Source organism: Magallana gigas, chromosome 8 (assembly GCF_963853765.1).
Source record: "Magallana gigas chromosome 8, xbMagGiga1.1, whole genome shotgun sequence".
Classification (NCBI taxonomy): Eukaryota; Metazoa; Mollusca; class Bivalvia; order Ostreida; family Ostreidae; genus Magallana; species Magallana gigas.
In genome coordinates this window covers 22,200,134-22,219,472 of record NC_088860.1, presented here as the reverse complement: position 1 = coordinate 22,219,472, position 19,339 = coordinate 22,200,134, and the positions used below count along the sequence as shown (strand labels likewise).

General features: G+C 33.0%; 2 protein-coding genes across 3 annotated transcripts; both read right to left on the bottom strand.

Moving 5' to 3' along the window:
- Window positions 1–4,109: 4,109 nt before the first annotated feature.
- LOC136270573 (uncharacterized) lies at window positions 4,110–5,581 on the bottom strand. Its single transcript, XM_066068562.1, has one exon. The coding sequence runs from the start codon at window positions 5,211–5,213 to the stop codon at window positions 4,638–4,640; it is 576 nt and encodes a 191-aa protein (XP_065924634.1). The 5' UTR covers window positions 5,214–5,581; the 3' UTR covers window positions 4,110–4,637.
- Window positions 5,582–13,499: 7,918 nt separating this feature from the next.
- On the bottom strand, window positions 13,500–18,728 carry LOC105325642 (HSPB1-associated protein 1 homolog). 2 transcript variants are annotated; one of them, XM_011425301.4, is made up of 7 exons: window positions 18,504–18,728; window positions 17,298–17,470; window positions 16,135–16,271; window positions 15,872–16,004; window positions 15,416–15,535; window positions 14,832–14,957; window positions 13,500–14,312 (listed from the first exon to the last, which is right to left on the bottom strand). In XM_011425301.4, exons 1-7 carry the CDS (start codon window positions 18,676–18,678, stop codon window positions 13,683–13,685), a joined length of 1,494 nt encoding a protein of 497 aa, XP_011423603.3. In that variant the 5' UTR covers window positions 18,679–18,728; the 3' UTR covers window positions 13,500–13,682. The 2 variants fall into 2 exon arrangements, with proteins under 2 accessions (XP_011423603.3, XP_011423604.3); XM_011425302.4 differs by having other exon boundaries at window positions 13,507–14,312; window positions 18,496–18,694.
- Between the last annotated feature and the right edge of the window lie 611 nt (window positions 18,729–19,339).

Sequence of the window (19,339 nt, the reverse complement as noted above, 5' to 3'; positions counted from 1 at the left end):
TGTAGACCCTAGCTTTATATCCATAAGCCACGAACCGTTTTATAGTGCGTGCAGGCTAAGATTTTTACATGTTGGTGGCCCCGAAGCCAGGTGCAAAAAGAAAACGGGGTATTAACAGTTATATGGACACCTTTTCACATCAGTCGATAAGAGAGAAAGTTGATGGTTTTTTGGGTTTTTTTTGATATTTTTATTAATTGATAATATCACATTATATATATAGTATGACGATCGAGAGGGAAAAATGAAACGCATTTAAGTATTGAATGTTGTCTTTAAAACATAAACAAAGCACTTCAATGTTATTCCAACAATGTTAAGATCAATGAAGTATCATCGAAGTACTCGTGTTCAATACCAGGGATGGTTTTCTCGCAAGTAAACATTGATTTAGTGTTACACTATGTTACTCTAGTACTATGTAACGCATTGAGTGAAATTCTATCCCCTCTCCTTTTCGCGTTCCTTTTCGCACGTGTTTTCTTTTCTGAAATGATCGGAGACGCAAATATCATTTCTGGGGTTGTGATTTCAATCAATATGTGGGTTATAGAAGTCTCAACTATCAAAAATAGATCGCTCTCCGCAAACGTCATGAATATGATATAATATATAAATATAGTTTATATAAATTCGCTACGCAAGTGTATTTTAAAGATCATAATTATCAATTATCCCCATTCATTAGAAAAACAACAACATTCAAATGAATCAAAAAAAAAAACTTAATACAAACAAAGGAACAAACACGATTGGATTCAGGACCCCTGACATTGTGAGGATGCGTTTAGGGCGAATATGCTCATTTCTTAAGAGAGATAACTCTGACTTAGAAAATAAGACCCTGTTGAATCTTTTTAATTTTAAAATTAGTTCTAAGGCTTATCTGAGAAGCATTTAAAAAAAAAAAGATTCTTTTATGGCTCTTTTAGATCCTATTTCTACGCTTACAATGTTGCCAATACGATTCCAAAAGCTACACTTTGAATTGCCAACGGATTATCTTAAATTTTTTTTATCTATGATTGTGAATTTTGAATTAACTTGATAAAAAAAAAATTAAGTCCCATTTGCTACTGGGGGAATTCGGGTCATGACGGTTGAAATTTGCTCTGGTATTTCAGTCCTAAAAATGCCCCGGTTTTTATTATCTGCGGTCCTTGTTTTGCCATGTCCGACAATCAAATGCCCTTTATTTCGTATCTTTGTTATATTAAACACACATTGCTCGAGATACTGATAATATAAAAAAAAGTCTCCAAACATAGAAACGTTTTAAGATTTACGGGTTACCTCTCCTCGTGTGGTACATTATTTTTACACCAGGTTGCAATTTCACAATTCAGAAGATAAAATAAAAATCTACCAATACATGCGCCACCACATGAAATTAAATTACCAATTTACTTTCATACATGAAGTAATATCTGTTGATTAAAGCCGCGGGCTTTGCTGTTGCCAAAAAACACACACGCATATACTTGTTTGTACATAGTGCATGAACTCTCTGAGAGCTTACGCACATGCATATTGAATAAACAACATTAAAGATATATTTATCAATTCATAAATACCATTGTATTTTTTTCTAGTATATTAAAAAATAGTCAATTTAAATATCGCTATATTTTTGTATCATTCTTTTTTGGACACAATAGCTCAAAATCTGCAACATCAATGAAGTTGAAAGGCCTTTTATAGTTGCTGATAAACTAAAAAATTCTGCGATGAAAAGTCTTCATAAAATATCATTTAAAACCATCTCTATCATTCGGGAAAAAATATCAAAAAAAGTTGTTTACACATTCCATGAATAATAAAAAAGTGAAAACTATTTTGTTTATTTCTCGATTTGTTTTGTTTTAATTTAAAAAAAAAAACAACGCCTTGATATTCAAGATTGTATATGAGATAACATATCTTTAAAAAAATTTCAAAGTTCATATGTTCATTTCCTGTCCTTTTGATGTCTATAGAAAAATATGTAGATAGGCTGGTATTTGAAATCAAGTTTTAAAGTTTAAAAAAGAAATCAATTTACCAATAAAATGTATAAATTTGTTTCAACTTTGCCATGCTTCATTTATGGAATTGAGTTTGTTTACATACACTAATTCTCCAAACGCATTTACGCATGTACACTTTGGGATTACGGTTACGATTTCATCATATATAAAACCAATACTTCAACATCGGAGCAGATTTCGTACACCCGGGAGCAAACGGATCGATAAGTAGGTCAATTTGGAGGGTCCGGGATAGGGGAAACACGGTCACCTACATGTTGGGACTGATAACAGGCACTGGTCAGTCTACCGGACTGATAATTGCTAAAACAATACTGGACCAAGTATGGTCTCATTGATAAAGTTTGACCCATATCTGTTATTAACACCCGAGCGCCCCCTCTTATTGCAAAATAAAGGAATTGATTGTAAGCCTGTTCGTAGATCTACTAACTATTATAGAATTAACTTGGGCCTATTTGAATTTTTTTCGACATTGTTTGCATGAAAGCTATGTTGAAGTAGAAATTCGGTAAAGTTTTTCTGATTAAAGTTTTTGGATTCGCACGTTAAGATTTTTATTTTATTATTTTTATTTTTACAACGATGGGTTCCCCTCCTCTTTCCTTCCCAAAAACCAGAAACTAACACTAATCAAATAGTTGTCACGAAATCAGTAGTATATACCAAAAACACCATGACCTGCACTAAAACTACTTAGTTTACAGATGGTGCAATCTTTTTTTTTATCTACCTTAATCAGCAACTACAATTGTTGGCAACGCTTTATAAGTGGATCACGTGATGGTTTTTTAATTGCCTCTTAATCTTTTTATCGATTTTTTTTATATCATAAGTTGTCATGGGGTGATGTATAAAAAAGACTTAAAGAAAATTGAAGTGCGTTCTTATTTCACACAATACCTTAACTAGATGTTACTGATGTATAGGTCACAGACAATGTGACGGGTAGATTTTAATCAAATTCTATGTGCTAGGAAATTTCTATATACATGCCATGTGCCTTCGAAGGAAATTGCAATAATTATTTTGACAATAATACCCCATTAGAAAATAGAACTTTTTTTCAATAATTCAGTTGAATAGAAAACATTCACTCGAGTGTGCGTCAAAATAGAATGCATTTTTTCGCTGTCGCCGAGGTTAGGGGGTTTCTGTCAAACTGTCATTTGACACAGAGCGTAGTTTAACAAGGGACAAGGATGAAATGAACTCGAAACGAACATTCGCAACAAGCTATTAAAAACTGGTATGATACAATCGAAACATTGCGCGAAACAGATCGGAAAAAATTGATGGACTGGTATTGAAAAATATCCCATTAGTTTTGTAAAATTAACATTTTTTTTCTTCAAACAGTGACACAGAAAATTAGAGGACGAGAAATGTGTGAAGCGTAACGATTCATTGCTCAAAATAATTCTTAGCTCCTGATTAGAAACTTTGAAACACAATTTATTGCTTTAAATACACAATTACTTCTTAAATGAATAAAATACCCCCTTTGCTTTTTCAAGCTTATCAGATTAACAAAATTCAATATATCGTTTGAATTTAACAAACTTCATTCAATCAAAATTTTCACTTCATAAGAAACATCAATTCATAATATAAATTATGTTATCGATTTAATGTGATTTTATTCTGAGCGACGGGCTTTGAGTTTTTGAAATCTCAAAACATCATACAATACACTTCTTAAAGATAGCGCTTCACAGACGACGCAGACTTCTCAGTATATTATTTGAGACACCACCCCTAAAGAGTTCTGGGGGAGCGCCCCGCGCGGATCTCAGTATGGGGTACTAATAGCTAAATATGACACATACTCCTTCAAGTTGTGCGTGCTTAAGCATAATTCGGAGTTTCAATTAAGAGATAGCGACAAGTTTCCAACATAGGAGTACAATAGATTGAAAGGTATAAATAAAATCTATGAAGTAATTGTGAGTTGGGGGTTTACATTTTGCCAGGTGGAACAAGGTAACTCATTAGAGATAGGTATTTCGTGGACCTTGTACATTAGGCTGTAACAGTACGTATCAACATGTTTCTAACAACAACAAAAATGCCAACACGATGCATTGGAAAACAATCCATAACTTTAATACAAACAATGGAACATTTATAAAGAGTGCGTGTCACCTCCTATGGTAGAATGAAAAATGATGGATTTGTTTTCATTAATACCAAAACCTAACATCCATTTTAAAACATTTTACCATGACATACTATTTCATGTTTGGGATTTAATTCCTTCGAAACAACACTCAAAAATTGGCATTTATCATCTTCAGATAAGATTTTGTGAATTCCAATTTCACTTTAGACCACTTAACTCAAGTCTTAACAACAGCCTCGTAAAGTCGTCCCTGTCGTAAATTACTTTCACAATACATAGGCCAGTTACATATTCAGCTCGTCATTGTTAACCGTTCCATAGATTTTCAACATTAAAAACCCCGATAATTTTCTACTATAAAACAGTAGAAAAAAATAGCCTTCGGGGGAATGCTCCATTTGTCTCGAACAGTATTGTCTAATTGTCCAACAGCACCTTTCTGAGAGTTTTTTTGATTTGAAATAAATTATCGTCTTTAAGGTACATCATCAAGGCATCCTCTGGTCACCGGAGTTTCTGTACTTCCGAGGAGAAGGTCTGAGATATCGGCACTCCTTAAGGTCCTCCCAATCTTCATCGGTGATCGGTTTTGCTGGTGAGGCCAAAGAGTTATAGTCTGTCGGTAAAATCGGTAAAGGTTTGAGCTCGTATATCCTTGGTAATGAAATAGGTGGTAGCCTTAATGGCTTCTCTTTTCTCGGTTGTGGGTGCATTAAGCCCGTGTTATCAAAATAGTCCGTTTCATTAAGAGAAGGAAACAGTCGGTCTTCTTCCGATGAGTCTTTCTTTTTCTCGATCTTTTCTAAAGAAATCAGTGTCCCAACCTCTCCATTAGGAAATATGATGGATGCCTTCATAGTCTTTTCACTATTTTTTGTTTCCAGAGTCTTTAAGCTCTTCTTGTCGATTGTTCCCCCATCCACGGCGACTATCCTCCTTAAAAGCTTCATCCTGAATGCGCTTGGTGATAAGAAAATCGGTTCAGAAGATGGTCTCAATGTCGGCTGTTCTTGTGATTTTGCGACATCCGGAAACTGGCAATGTATGATCTGTTGGCTTTCCATATCGGAGCTGATTATATATATGACGATTTCTTATCAAATTCAAGATAACACGGGTATGGAACAATCTCCTGTGAAGGCAAGATAACGGGTCCTCAAAAGTCGAAACAAAAGTCGTAACTTGTTATCAGCGGGCACAAAAGGTCCTGATTAAAAAAAAAGGCTTCTTAAGAGACAGAACAACACACCCGAGTAGAAACAATTGCTGGGTCGAATTTTTTCGCCAGTGGTTTATATAGAGCCTGTTCAAACCGTGTACTTTTGATCACTGCGATGATATGAAATTGAACCAGTAAGTAGCGAGATTTAAAGCCCCGTATGGACAATCGGCACACATTTACTCTTACAGTTTAAAACACTGAAAACAAATAACAGCTCGATCGCTGAATCCCGCCTACTTTATGTATATAGTTCTGTGCAACATGGAGCTATAGTCCAATAATATGAGGATTTCTCTGTTACTTTTTGTTGTATTGCGAGATGATAGGAGATAAGCCACTTTAAACCCCCTCTCGACAATAGTAAAAAAAATGTGTTCAGGTCACCCCAATTTTCACAAAAGAAATGTTTTATAGCGAATTTCTCGAAGAAAGTATGAGGGTCGGCTCAGTTCTTGTTTGTCTTACCCTTGATACATAGGAAATCTTTCTTCGCTTCATATCGTATATTTTTCATATTCGTTATAAGTGTGTAATGATTTAAAAGGTATATTTTCTCCCCACAAAAGGTGAGAAAGTAAATAATTTCAATGGTCCGTTGTGTACAGTGATAGGAAAAGAACTGTGGGACTATATAACTGTATCGCACATAATCAAGGTGATATTAACTCTGGGACTACTTCATCCATCCAATCTTGCACATTGCTATTGAATACATCGTTGAGCAGTCCGTTCCAATATGATTCTTAAGTACCAAACTTTCTTTTTAATTTAAAGATTTTTTTTTCGTGCATACATTTACGGCGTAAATGACTTTCTATTCAAAATTGCTTATTAATCCATCAAGCCAAAATAGTTGAGTCTTACATTTATGCGGGCCGCATTTTAAATATTGTAGATTTGAAGATCTGTTAAACAAATTCTGCACTTATTTACAAATTTTATGACGTATTTTGAACAATTGGATATACATGTATACTTAATTCTGCCATTATCAAATTGGGTCATCACTCCTGCGCAGTTTAGTTTTCGTTATTGCCAACATAGTGTTTTCCTAAAAACGTTTATTATAGCCATGTATTGGTTGCTTTTTGCTAAACTACTTTTTTCTAATTTTCTTTTATCTATTAAGCATACAGCTAGGGTCTTTGACAAAAGATAACATTAAAAGTGCCTGACTCAAGTTTCATGTATACAGGAGTCATATATAGGAATATCATATATAGGAAAACACTCAATTTCAGATGAAAGCTAAAATTTAAGGAATTCTTCTTTAGTCAATATAATAAATTATAATTCAGTCAATCATATCTCAAAATTTAAGGTAGATCTGATTGATAATTTCTTGACCAATGAGCCTCCTTAAAATAAAAATTAATACACAAAAAATTATTAATGAAAGGTCTTGGATTCCAGGCGTCCCGATGTCATCAGCCAGTGAAGAACCGGAACATAAGTGGAATGAAAGTACAACTTAATCCTTCGAAAACCTATAGGACTTTAACACGGGTTCACACCTAATATTCATCCATCAGTCAATGTACTCTACTCCAAGCGTGTATGGATATTAACAGAAAATCTAAAAAGAGGCAGTCAATATTTACCTTGTTTTAAAGTTTATTGCCAATGCGAATAACCGTTTTGTTTGGACTGTTCGTATTTTATTTCAAATAAACAGCTATTAATATAGAACAGTTTTTTGTGTCTGGTTAAAGGAAAAATAAAATTAATATTTGCATTTCAACTCTATTGAAATAAAAACCAAATATTGCAGCTGTAGGAGAAAGCGTATTTAAAGTCTACACCAAGATCCGTTAAGTCCACACGGGAATGCTTAAACAAATAATGGGGTTTAAAATGCATGAAATAAGTGTTTTATTACAAAATAAGTAGTCTCAAATATTTTAATGTTGTTTATATAGGTTCAATGGTTTAGTTAAGTTTTATGAATAATAATGTGACTAATACTAGCAGCGTAGATCGAAGAGTTATTGCTTTCATTTCAATTACGTTTTGTAGTATATAAAGCTTAACTGGTTGTATCTCATATATTTTCGTGTAAAATAGCACCTTCGTGTCAGACAGGCAACTAATAAGCATATTTTATGTATTGTATTGAAGACACTAAGATCATAATCACAAGTATATTGTGGATATTTGCCGAGCTTAATCGGAAAATGCCGTGTATTTATCGTCACAGTACATGCAGTAACCTTACGGTGCATTTTAAAAGTATCGTTACAATAAATGAATATTATCGTTACAGAACAGATAGTATCGTTACAGTGCATACTCAGCCTAGGGTCTTTACAGTACATGTAATATCGTTACAGTACTTGTAGTATCGTCACAATACTTGTAGTATCGTTACAATACTTGTAGTATCCTTACAGAACTTACATAATGAAGTATCGTTACATAACTTGTAAAGTTTAGTATCGTTACAGTACATATACCATATAGTATCGTTACAGTACATGCACCATATAGTATTCTTACAGTACATGAACCATATAGTATTGTTACAGTACATGTAGCATATAATTTCGTTACAGTACATGTACCATATAGTATCGTTACAGAACATGTACCATATAGTATCGTTACGGTACATGTACCATATACTATCGTTATAATACATTCACCATATAGTATTCTTACAGTAAATGTACCGTATAGTATCGTTGCGGTATATGTACCATATATAATCGTTACAGTACAATTACCATATAGTATCTTTCGAGTACATGTACCATATAGTATTGTTACAGTACATGTACCATATAGTATTGTAACAGTACATGTACCATATAGTATCGTTACAGTACATGTACCATATAGTATCATTACAGTACATATACCATATAGTATCGTTACAGTACATGTACCATATAGTATTGTTACAGTACATGTACCATATAGTATCGTTACAGTACATTTACCATATAGTATCTTTCGAGTACATGTACCATATAGTATTGTAACAGTACATGTACCATATAGTTTTGTTGCAGTACATGTACCATATAGTATTGTTGCAGTACAAGTACCATATAGTATCGTTACAGTACATGTACCATATAGCATTCTTACAATACATGTACCATATAGTATCGTTACAGTACATGTACCATATAGTATCCTTACAATACATGTACCATATAGTATCCTTACAGTACATGTACCATATAGTATCGTTACAGTACATGTACCATATAGTATCCTTACATTACATGTACCATATATCATTGTAACAGTACATGTACCATATAGTATTGTTACAGTACATGTACCATATAGTATTGTAACAGTACATGTACCATATAGTATCGTTACAGTACATGTACCATATAATATTGTTACAGTACATGTACCATATAGTATCGTTACAGTACATGTACCATATAGTATTGTAACAGTACATGTACCATATAGTATCCTTACAGTACATGTACCATATAGTATCGTTACAGTACATGTACCATATAGCATTGTTACAGTGCATGTACAATATTGTATCGTTACAATACATGTACCATACAGTATTGTTACAGTACATGTACCATATAGTATCGTTACAGTACATGTACCATTTAGTATCGTTACAGTACATGTACCATTTAGTATCGTTACAGTACATGTACCATATAGTATTGTAACAGTACATGTACCATAACATATTAATAATTACAGTACATGTACCATATAGTATCGTTACAGTACATGTACCATTTAGTATCGTTACAGTACATGTACCATTTAGTATCGTTACAGTACATGTACCATATAGTGTCGTTACAGTACATGTACCATTTAGCATTCTTACAGTACATGTACCATATAGCATTGTTACAGTGCATGTACACTATTGTATCGTTACAGTACATGTACCATACAGTATTGTAACAGTACATGTACCATATAGCATTGTTACAGTGCATGTACACTATTGTATCGTTACAGTACATGTACCATATAGTATCGTTACAGTACATGTACCATATAGTAGTGTTACAGTACATGTACCATATAGTATTGTTACAGTACATGTACCATAACATATTAATAATTACAGTACATGTACCATATACATGTAGTAGTGTTACAGTACATGTACCATATAGTATCGTTACAGTACATGTACCATTTAGTATCGTTACAGTACATGTACCATATAGTGTCGTTACATTACATGTACCATTTAGTATCGTTATAATACATGTACCATATAGTATTGTTACAGTACATGTACCATATAGCATCATAACAGTACATGCACCATATAGTATCATTACAGTACATATACCATATAGTATCGTTAAATTACAGTACATGTGCCATTTATCATAACATGTAGTATAGGACTTTCGCTCTTTACATCTATGATTTCCAAAAAAAGGGAGAAAAGATTCACAGAATTTGACGACTACCAAAACTACTGTTTTATCGGTTCTTGGCGACATTATTTAAGGACAGTTATATGTTGATTAGTATATGGCGATATTGTCACGACTTACCACATCAGCAGTACAACAGTCTCAAGAAATGGGATAAGTTGGTTGAAACAAAATCATCCTATGATTCTCTATAATATCAATCAGCAAAACTGGTCGCGTTTGTTTTCTTAATATCCTTTCTATCGATCGTAATCTTAGCTGTAAAAAACTATTTTCTACACCAAGAGCATGTACATATTATGGTGATTATGTAGAGTATAACATAGTAAATCGTTTTTTGGGTTTTTTTTTTTTTTTTTTTTTGCTGATACAATTTATCCCCTTTAAATTAATAAAAATCCACATTAAAAGTTTAAACGAGAATTTACTTAATACCCCGGTATGTTCTTTTAGGATTCTGAATAAGGAGCTGACAATGAAAACTACATGTATATTACGGTATATAGAACACCATTGTTGTTTTGTTTGTTTGTTTTTTTAATACCATGTACATTGAACCAGGGACGTTCCAGCTATAACAATAGCAAAAAAAACCCCATAGCTTGCGAAACACCAGTTCTGAATGTAACCGAAGACCTAATGGACAGTTATCTACTAACATTTGGTTAATTCTAACAATATCCATTTCTGCTGATTCTTAGTTCGTCTAAGTGCTCTATGAAATGAATACTGGCATCCAATTTCAGTTCAACAGTTCAAGCAATGGAAAATATGGATATGAAACATGAGACTATTTTCATATAGAATATGCCTTTGCTACCTTTGTCCATTTTCTGTTTTATTACCTTTACAGGTAGGGTTACTGTAGTACATAAAAGGACAGGTGTACTGTACGTATAGGTGACTCCGCACAGGTGGACAAGGGGACACCTTGTGTAAAGGGGGGGGGGGGGTGTGGTCCAGTGTACTGGTTCTAATAAGTTATTGTCTATTGACCAGCGGGATAAGATTTGATAAAGTACATGTAAATATGTATTCTAATCGATACAAGTTTGTATCGGTACTGAAAGTATCATTTCGACATTATGGGTTGCATTTATAAACGAGAAAGTATGTGGAATGAAACAGTCAATTGATGTATACAGGATATTGCAATATTATAAGTGTTTGAACAATGTCTGCAAAAGTGCATTGCGTATAGGGGATACAAGGTGCTGACGTCGCATTATTCTTGCTTTCCCAGACAGAAAAGAGGGGAACGCCTTCAGTACACAGTTGCGCATGGCATTGCCTGGTTTATAACGGCATTTCAATGGCTTTTTTTGTGCTAGAAACGAGCAATTGTAAATGAATTAACCCTGTGCATTACATAATCGGTGTTTTATTTGCATGCAGTGAAATACCTTTATTATCCATTCATATGAGTATGTATATATATACATCACAATTTGAAGTATGCACAATTTATGGACTACATTGTATATCCAATCGTTCTGGAAAAGAGGGCATGAAAAACCTGACGATATTCAATTTGTTCACATGTTTAATAAAATCTTTCTCAGAATGTGTTTAAGTCGTATATTTGATATCATAATGTTAATTTAATAGTTACCTTATATTTCCCCCTGGAAACATGGAGCTTAAGCTTGAAAAAAACTTTAATTTTCATCAAAGATTAATTGATAAGAAAATTATTACCAAAAGAAAAAATTGCTCATACAAAGTTTCGCTCTATATTTCCCTTTCAATAATTAAAAACGTAAGAAATGCACAGTTTTGTTCTAATCTGATTGGATTTCTACAGTCCAATCACTTCTGACGTCATAATAATATTGATTGCGAGATGAACTGATGAAATATCGTTTAAAGGATTAATAACACATTATCTTTTAAGGGCCATTGAATCCAAATTAAAATTTCTTACCAGCTCAACAATGAAAAAGCATTTTTTTAAAAGTTAGATGGGGGCGTAAATTCATAAGAGGGTTGATCATTATTAAACTGACTAGAACTGGATTGTGTATATTTCAGTCTTGTCAGTTTCAATATGAATCATAATCGATTTTTTTAAGAAATGTACGGGAGAATACTTTTTAAAAATCATTGAGTGGTTCCGTTTGACGTTTTGTATGAATTTTGCAAGATTTTTTTCTTCCTAAAAATTACCATTTAAGAGTGTCAGAAATATATTCAAAGTTGCGCCGAGTGGATTACTAGAATTTAAATATTTCAATATCTTAATACGTTTATGGGAAAATATTGTACTTTCGTTCATATAAAAGCAAAGTATAAAGGCACCAAGTAGCATCGGTTTTGAAAGTTGGAAAGGGGGTTGGGGGGTTTAAAAAAACCTTGCTAAGCAATAAGAAAAAATAAATAAATAAAAATTCTCGAATCCCGAAATCTTGCAAATTTGATGGGTTTAGGCGCAAAATATTGCGTAGTAACTAAAAAGAAAAGTACGTCTAGTTCCCGAGATATTCTGATAGTGCTGGAACAAAACTTTATTGTAGAAAAGAGAAAAAAAAATTTGTTTGAAAAAATAGGGTCAAATATTAAGCTCTAAATTATTTAAGCAAAGTTGTCTCCAGACTTTTCTTTCATATATGAGAACTGTTTTAAAAAAATTGTGCCCAATTACTAGTATCCCATTGCATAATATTGCAATAAAATATGTTCATATCAATTCAATCTTCACTAAAATTCGTCATTTTAATAAAATATCTTGATGTTCAATCCTTTTTATAAACTTATACACTATACTTCATGCGCGGATCCAGAAATTTTTTCCGGGGGGGGGGGGGGGGGGAGGTTAGGAATATTTACGTTTGCCGCGGGAGGGGAGTCCGTGGCACCTTTTTTTGTACTTTTACTATGTATATTTAAAATTTGATTTTTCCATTTTGGGTGGGGTGGGGCATCCCCACTAAATCCGCGCAAGTGAACTTGAATAATATACGTCTAAATATATAAAAGAAAATTCCTGTACAATTAAAATAATCAAAAATAAATAATCAAAGGGGTTTAACTCTTCTGAAATGTACAGTTCTGAAAATGTATTTTCTCTATATGAACAATATAGCCACATCCTTAACCCAGTGATAATCTGGTATTTAAAGTGGCTATGACCTTTCTTTATGTAACTATGTATTATTGTTCTGAAGTACATTTTCCCTTTATGATGTAATAGAATATCAACTCTAACACCAGAACCTGATGCCAAGGTTATGAATTTCACAATTTTGAAAAAATTTAATACCTTTGCTCGTCATAATCAACTACTTAGTTTGCCTGCTAAACACATAGGGGGCATGAAATTTTAGAAAAAGCACCTTTGCTCCTTTGTATTACCAGAGTGTCACTGCTCGACGAAGACTTAAAAGCTATTGTATTTTTATATTTACCAAAAAATCTAAGTCCCCCTAAGGGTCGGGTCATGGATTTCCAAATTTACCAGGTATTTGAACCAATTTCTTGCAGACGCTACAAACCAAAATCACTCAAAGTTAGCCTGCTAGTTTTATCAGAGAACTTGGAAATGTTCAAAAGTCAATGGACAAGAATGAGGGGGATAGGAGACGATGACAGATGGTCAGTGATAGAAGTAGGTCATCTGAGTGATGCAAAATACCTAAGCATTCATGTCCCTTGGACTACGATAACAGCAAGTTTCCAGTATTGCACTAATTGAGAGGAGAAAACATATTTACCATGAATAATGTATTTGATAAAAGTATTGAAATATTTGTATGATTTAAAGTTTCAAAAATTCCTTAACTTTGAAAACTGATTGCGGTATTATGTACATGCATATTTGCTGTGTTCAATAGATTAGAACTGTTACATGCAGAAAGTATTTCACAGATCACCTGGCAAATGTAAAATATTATTGTGCTGATTAAAAACAAGTTTTCTGGTTAACGGTGTAATTCCTTTATTATCTTCTGAATAACATTCGGATGTGTTACACTTTTGACCAACTTCCTAAATAATTCACTTCTATTATCACTCGCTTCTAATAAAGAGCTTGTTTGGCTAATATCTTGAGTACTTCTAGAATCTGTCTTCACCAAATTCTTGTCTAGTTTACTGCTGCTATCACTTTCCAGACTCTGTTCACATTCCTTCCTGTTATCACTAGTAAATGATTTCTTATCGGACTTTAAATTGTCGTCACTTTCATCTTTCACTTCACTTTGTACGACTACGATATATGGACCGTCCATGTCAGTTTTACATTGCAAGTCTCTTGAACTCTTGAACTGTTCGTCTGAATCTTCTTCCCTGGAGTTATCTTTCTTACCATGTTTATCAACCACTCCTGTTTCCATGCTCAAAACTTTTGGTTCTTTTCTATACTCATTTCCAACATCTTCATGACTATGCTTCCTCTTCCTTTTCATCAATCTATTTTGGTCTCTAATTGGAAGATTCTTTACAGCTTCACAAAACATTTTTCGAGAACTTTTCTGTTCTTCTGTTTTGTGACGTCTTAAGGAAATGGCTAATTGGAGGAGTTGAAGATTTGCATCAGGGGACAAAATTTCCTGGGAAAAAAGATCAAAATGTTGAAACTTAAATAACAGACTTAGGTCAATCTGCGTGAGTTACCAGATCAGTTTTAGTGCTGGCTGTTCCTTAATTCCCAAAGTGGGATGAATTATCTCATTTAAATCACGGCCTTATTTATACCGTTTATAACAAGTAGGACATATAAATAGCTTACCGGTATTCAGTTTAAACATTCAACTTCCCTCCAATTGTATATGAAGGTTTTTATATAACATCTTCATATTTCATTGAAAATTATGGCTATGAATTTAATCATTCATACATGTAAATTGTAGCCAGACAATTTTTTTCTTAAAAAAAAAACAGGAATAAAAACAGATATTATTTGCTGGGATTTGAACCCAGCTCCATTGGCTTACAAATCCAAACTGCCACTGATTTAGCTTTGTGATTACTCTACAAAAGCCACCTCTAGCAGAAGTTTCATGAACATAAGTATTTCTACACATCACACATTTTCCTCCAATATTAAACGAAATGAAGAATTTATTAACCTCTCCTGGATTTATCCAAGAATCACTTTCTGTTTCCTCATCACTCAGTTCGTCCCTGGCCCCTAATAGTGGAGAAATAAGACACCTTGTAACGGCTTCCGATACCCTGCTCTCAAAGTCTTCTGTCTGGATTGGTAAATCAAAACCATGAACAGGAACAATTATTTATCATGAAAACTATACAAAGTAAAGGTCCAATCTCAGTGTATGAACTCTTGCATGATTCTTACATGAATTAAACACTTATTCTTACTATAACAATTGATCCATATACATGTACAACGACCACAGAATGTAACAATAACAATCCATGAATTAACAATTCTTTACAATTCCAACCCAGGTAATAATGATTCTAATCATTTTATTTTATGTATTACTGATTATTATTACATTGTATTTCTATGTACAGTAAAACACAGTTACAGTGAACATGCTTATAACAAATTCAGACTTAAGCGGAGTCATTTACACCCCCCCTAAATGTTATAATGTATAAAAAAAAATTTAGACATAAGGAATTACGTTTATAGCTTTATGGCATTCTGCTATAATCATGTTTTTCCTGTTCTACAGATTTTTACCATTTCTATCCATGTATTAACACTAATGGAATCCTCTAGACTCTCCACAAAGTGCCACCAGTGACGTGGAACATACAGGACTTGCCCGGGCTCCAGTATCACTGTGTATGGGCGGGCTTTCTATTTATATAACGATAATGTGAGATCAAGTACTGTAGATTCCTTATTTTACACGAGTACTTAATTCTGCAATTCAACCGTTTTCAATCAAATCACGAGAACATAAAATTGCAAGCGTCAAAATTTTATCAAAGTTTCATGTACAAGATTTAAAATTCGCGAGACGTACTGTATGATTACCAGTTCCATATAATTGATCATTTCATAACAGAAGATGACTAAGCTTGAAATTTACCTGCATGTTAAATTTTAAATGCACAAAATAGAATTTTTTTGCATTAAAAAATTTCATATCGTTACAAAATAGAAGTTTTTGGTGATGCAAAATACCAGTACCTGAAATTGTGGATGTTGTTGAAGATCTGGGTTTTTTACATTAACTTCACTAAATACACTCGATTCTTCATAGGGAATTCTTGTAGGATACAAATAGGAAGTTTCCCAGGGTGGAAACAAAATCCATTGCTTTCTAACTCAAAATTAAAAGAATACATGTACTTAATTGCAGAAATGACAATCTCTTTTCTTATGAATATATTTTAATTAAAAAATACCACTTTCTATCTCTCAGTAAAATTCTTTTAAGTCAATGCACTCACCTCCCCTGGATTTGTGCTACAAGATTGAATCCATACGTGTCATAGTGGCAGTTTGTATAACAACCTTCTGACCCAATCCAGATAGTACTTTCCTTTCCATCCCTGTCTGGAAATCCGAACACTCCCCAATCCACATCCTGAAAAAAAAGATAGTTTAATGAGGTGCTTGGCTGGGTGGAGCTATGACCATTTAATAGAATTTTTCTGGTTTTAATCAAGGAATAATGTAATACATGTAATGAACTTTTAAAATGTATGATGTGGAATTATATCAACAGTCGAGCAGAATTCAAGATTATTGAACTAAACTAAAAATTAACCACGATGGTCCTTTTCAAATTAAAGTCTGGGTTCTACAAGGATACATGTAAGTTTTAATTATATAGTAATTAATCTGAAAAGTCCCATTTGTGGCAATCAAAATATCAGCAAAATGAAATATTACCCAGTCTATTGCTACATTCGAGTTGCAACATGAAAATAGATGTGCCTTGTACTTTTGCCTTATTCTAAATCAATATATAAAAAATGATGAAATTAAGAATGCACAATCTCTTGATTCAGCTAATGAATTGTGCAATGTTGTTTGTACATGGACGGTGTTATGAGCAGTTCAAGGTGTAAATATGACCAATCAGTAATGTGCAATTATTTTTACTTAAAAACGAATACTTCAAAAATACCAGTCAATCTGTAAAAATATCTCAATCGAGGTACAGCATCTAAAAAAGCTAAATCAAGCTCAGTCATTTGGGATATTACAAATTACCTTTTAAGACTTAAGTTTAAAATTATGTAAAATTCTGTTTATAATAAGTTGTTTGGTATCAACATAAAGAGGATTTAATGTCAGGAAACAGATTTGTAGCTATGTATATTGCTGACGATGACTGGTGAGTACTTTCATTTATTGATGTTTTGCACATTCCGTAGCGATACTTAAACTTTCGTAAACAGGAAACGTGGAATGATTCGAAATACCCCAAATGACTATAATAGCTACAGGAAAATTAAGCTCTACAGGTATATCAAGAGACTGTACCTGACCTGTAGAAGACAGACATGACAAACATATGCTGGGGTCATTTACAGGGCGGGGCAGTTTCAACTGAAAACAAATTATCGGTAAAGCCATCCGAGAATTAACTACCACTGCACTTTACCTTAAGAATTTTATCTGATGCAATATCTTTCATATATTTGTAGTCTACATAACAAGAAAAGTCCTCTGATTTATATTTATTTAAAGGACTCGATTTCTCTTCATTTGATTTTCCCCATGCAGCAAATTCTTCCAGTGAAATAAACTCATGGATACACTGTGTTTCCCAGAGATCTGAAAAGAAAACCCACAAAACAATAAATTCTAGTCAATTCAAAAATAAGATTACATTAACATGATAGTCAAATGATTAATGACTGTAATTCAGTTTCATACAAAACTTAAAATAATGATTGTTTGCTCCATACCAGAAAAATCCCATCTAATTTGACTTAGTTCATTTTACAATGCATGATTATGGCAATATGATTCTAAACTCAGGGCTGGCAATAGGAATATTGTCCTCACTCTCTTTATAATATTCGTATTTGTCAAGTTGTCATTAACAGCATGGAAAACAAAACAGGCCTAGGCCTTAAAAAATGCCTTTCTATATGAGCAAAGAGTCTTGTTACAAAAACAACAACTGACTTTTTAAAACTCTCTGGACAAATTACATGTAGTACATAACGAACTTTTTGATATCAATTTCAGAACAAAAATGGTGTTTGCAATTTCTTTTTTTTTGTCAAATGATCAAATTTAGTAGAATAAGGCTATCATATAAAGAACAAAGATTAATTTTTATATATGAATTTCTATGTTTAAACTGTCTACTTTTCACATTAAACCCTTGCAGATCATGTTAGCAAAAAAAAAAGCCTACAATAAAAAAATGTCATGAACACTTAGAAAGAAATAGAGAAATAAATTTTGAAAAATAATCAAATAGTGACCATGCCCCTTTCAACAGTTTTAAGCGTTGAATTATTATTTTTCGAAAGATATTGTCTCATAACTGGAGCAGTGTGTGCATACAAATTGAGTAGCGTGCATTTGCATGTTATGATAATTTGTTTGCACATACCGTTGCAGTTATGAAATTATATATCGTTAAAAAAATAATGATTTAATGCTTTCGTTGACATTTATTTACCTTCTTGCCTTGTTTACAAATGTGATTTATAACTTAAAATTACTGTATTATCTGAAGAGTACGTTCAAATTAATGCAAGGGCAAATTTCCGATAATTTTAAATGCATAAAAATATGTGGAATGTAAACATAAAATATACATGGGTACTCTAAAAAAAAAATACCACGTTACTCTGGTGTGTCTTTGGAGAAAGTTTACAGGATAGTTTCCCCTTGACTTGATGGGATAAAAGTTCAATACTCCATCGTCTGGCATTCCAATGATCTATCAGGCCGTGCAGCACTAGTGGCGGACAATTTGGAGACATGATTAAGTCTGCGACAGATCTACTGCTGTTTCTCTCCATAGTCAGATTGATACAATTTCAAATCGGAAATCCACATTAGCAAAGTAAATTAGGAAAAATACAAACAACGTGCAATATCCCGGAATGCGACCCGTCTATTTTTCAGTTTTTAGAGAAAAAAATCCAATAGCATTGAGCAAAGAACATGCCACGACCATAAACTGGACACAAATGTAACAAAAACGTCAGTTTTTTAAGTTTGTTAAATAACTTTTGAAATAAATTATATTTTTCACCCTATATTATTTTAAAATCTTCGCTAGCCAAGCGTTTTCGGTCCACTCTGCTACCCACAAACCCTTGGTAGATTTTTGTGAGGAGAGGTGCGGATGATGAAAATCGTTTCCTTTGGGAAGATGTAATAATAATTTATATATACAAAGCTAAAACTAGCCCAGTGGGCTGATAGGTCCATAATCTACATTGCTCATCTGATCAGCTTCGAAACTCTGAAAACAGGAGTAGGTAAAATTCTTTACTTTTATGTTGAAATTTTAACCTCTCTCTATCATATATAGTGTCATTCTGACCATCAAATATATTTTTCTATTTTTGCAAATTTTAAAATATCTTTTATATTTTAAATGATATTGACCAGATTAGATATATTATTTGCAAATCGTGTCAACGCAGATTTACATAGAGAAAAAGCCCTGGGCCA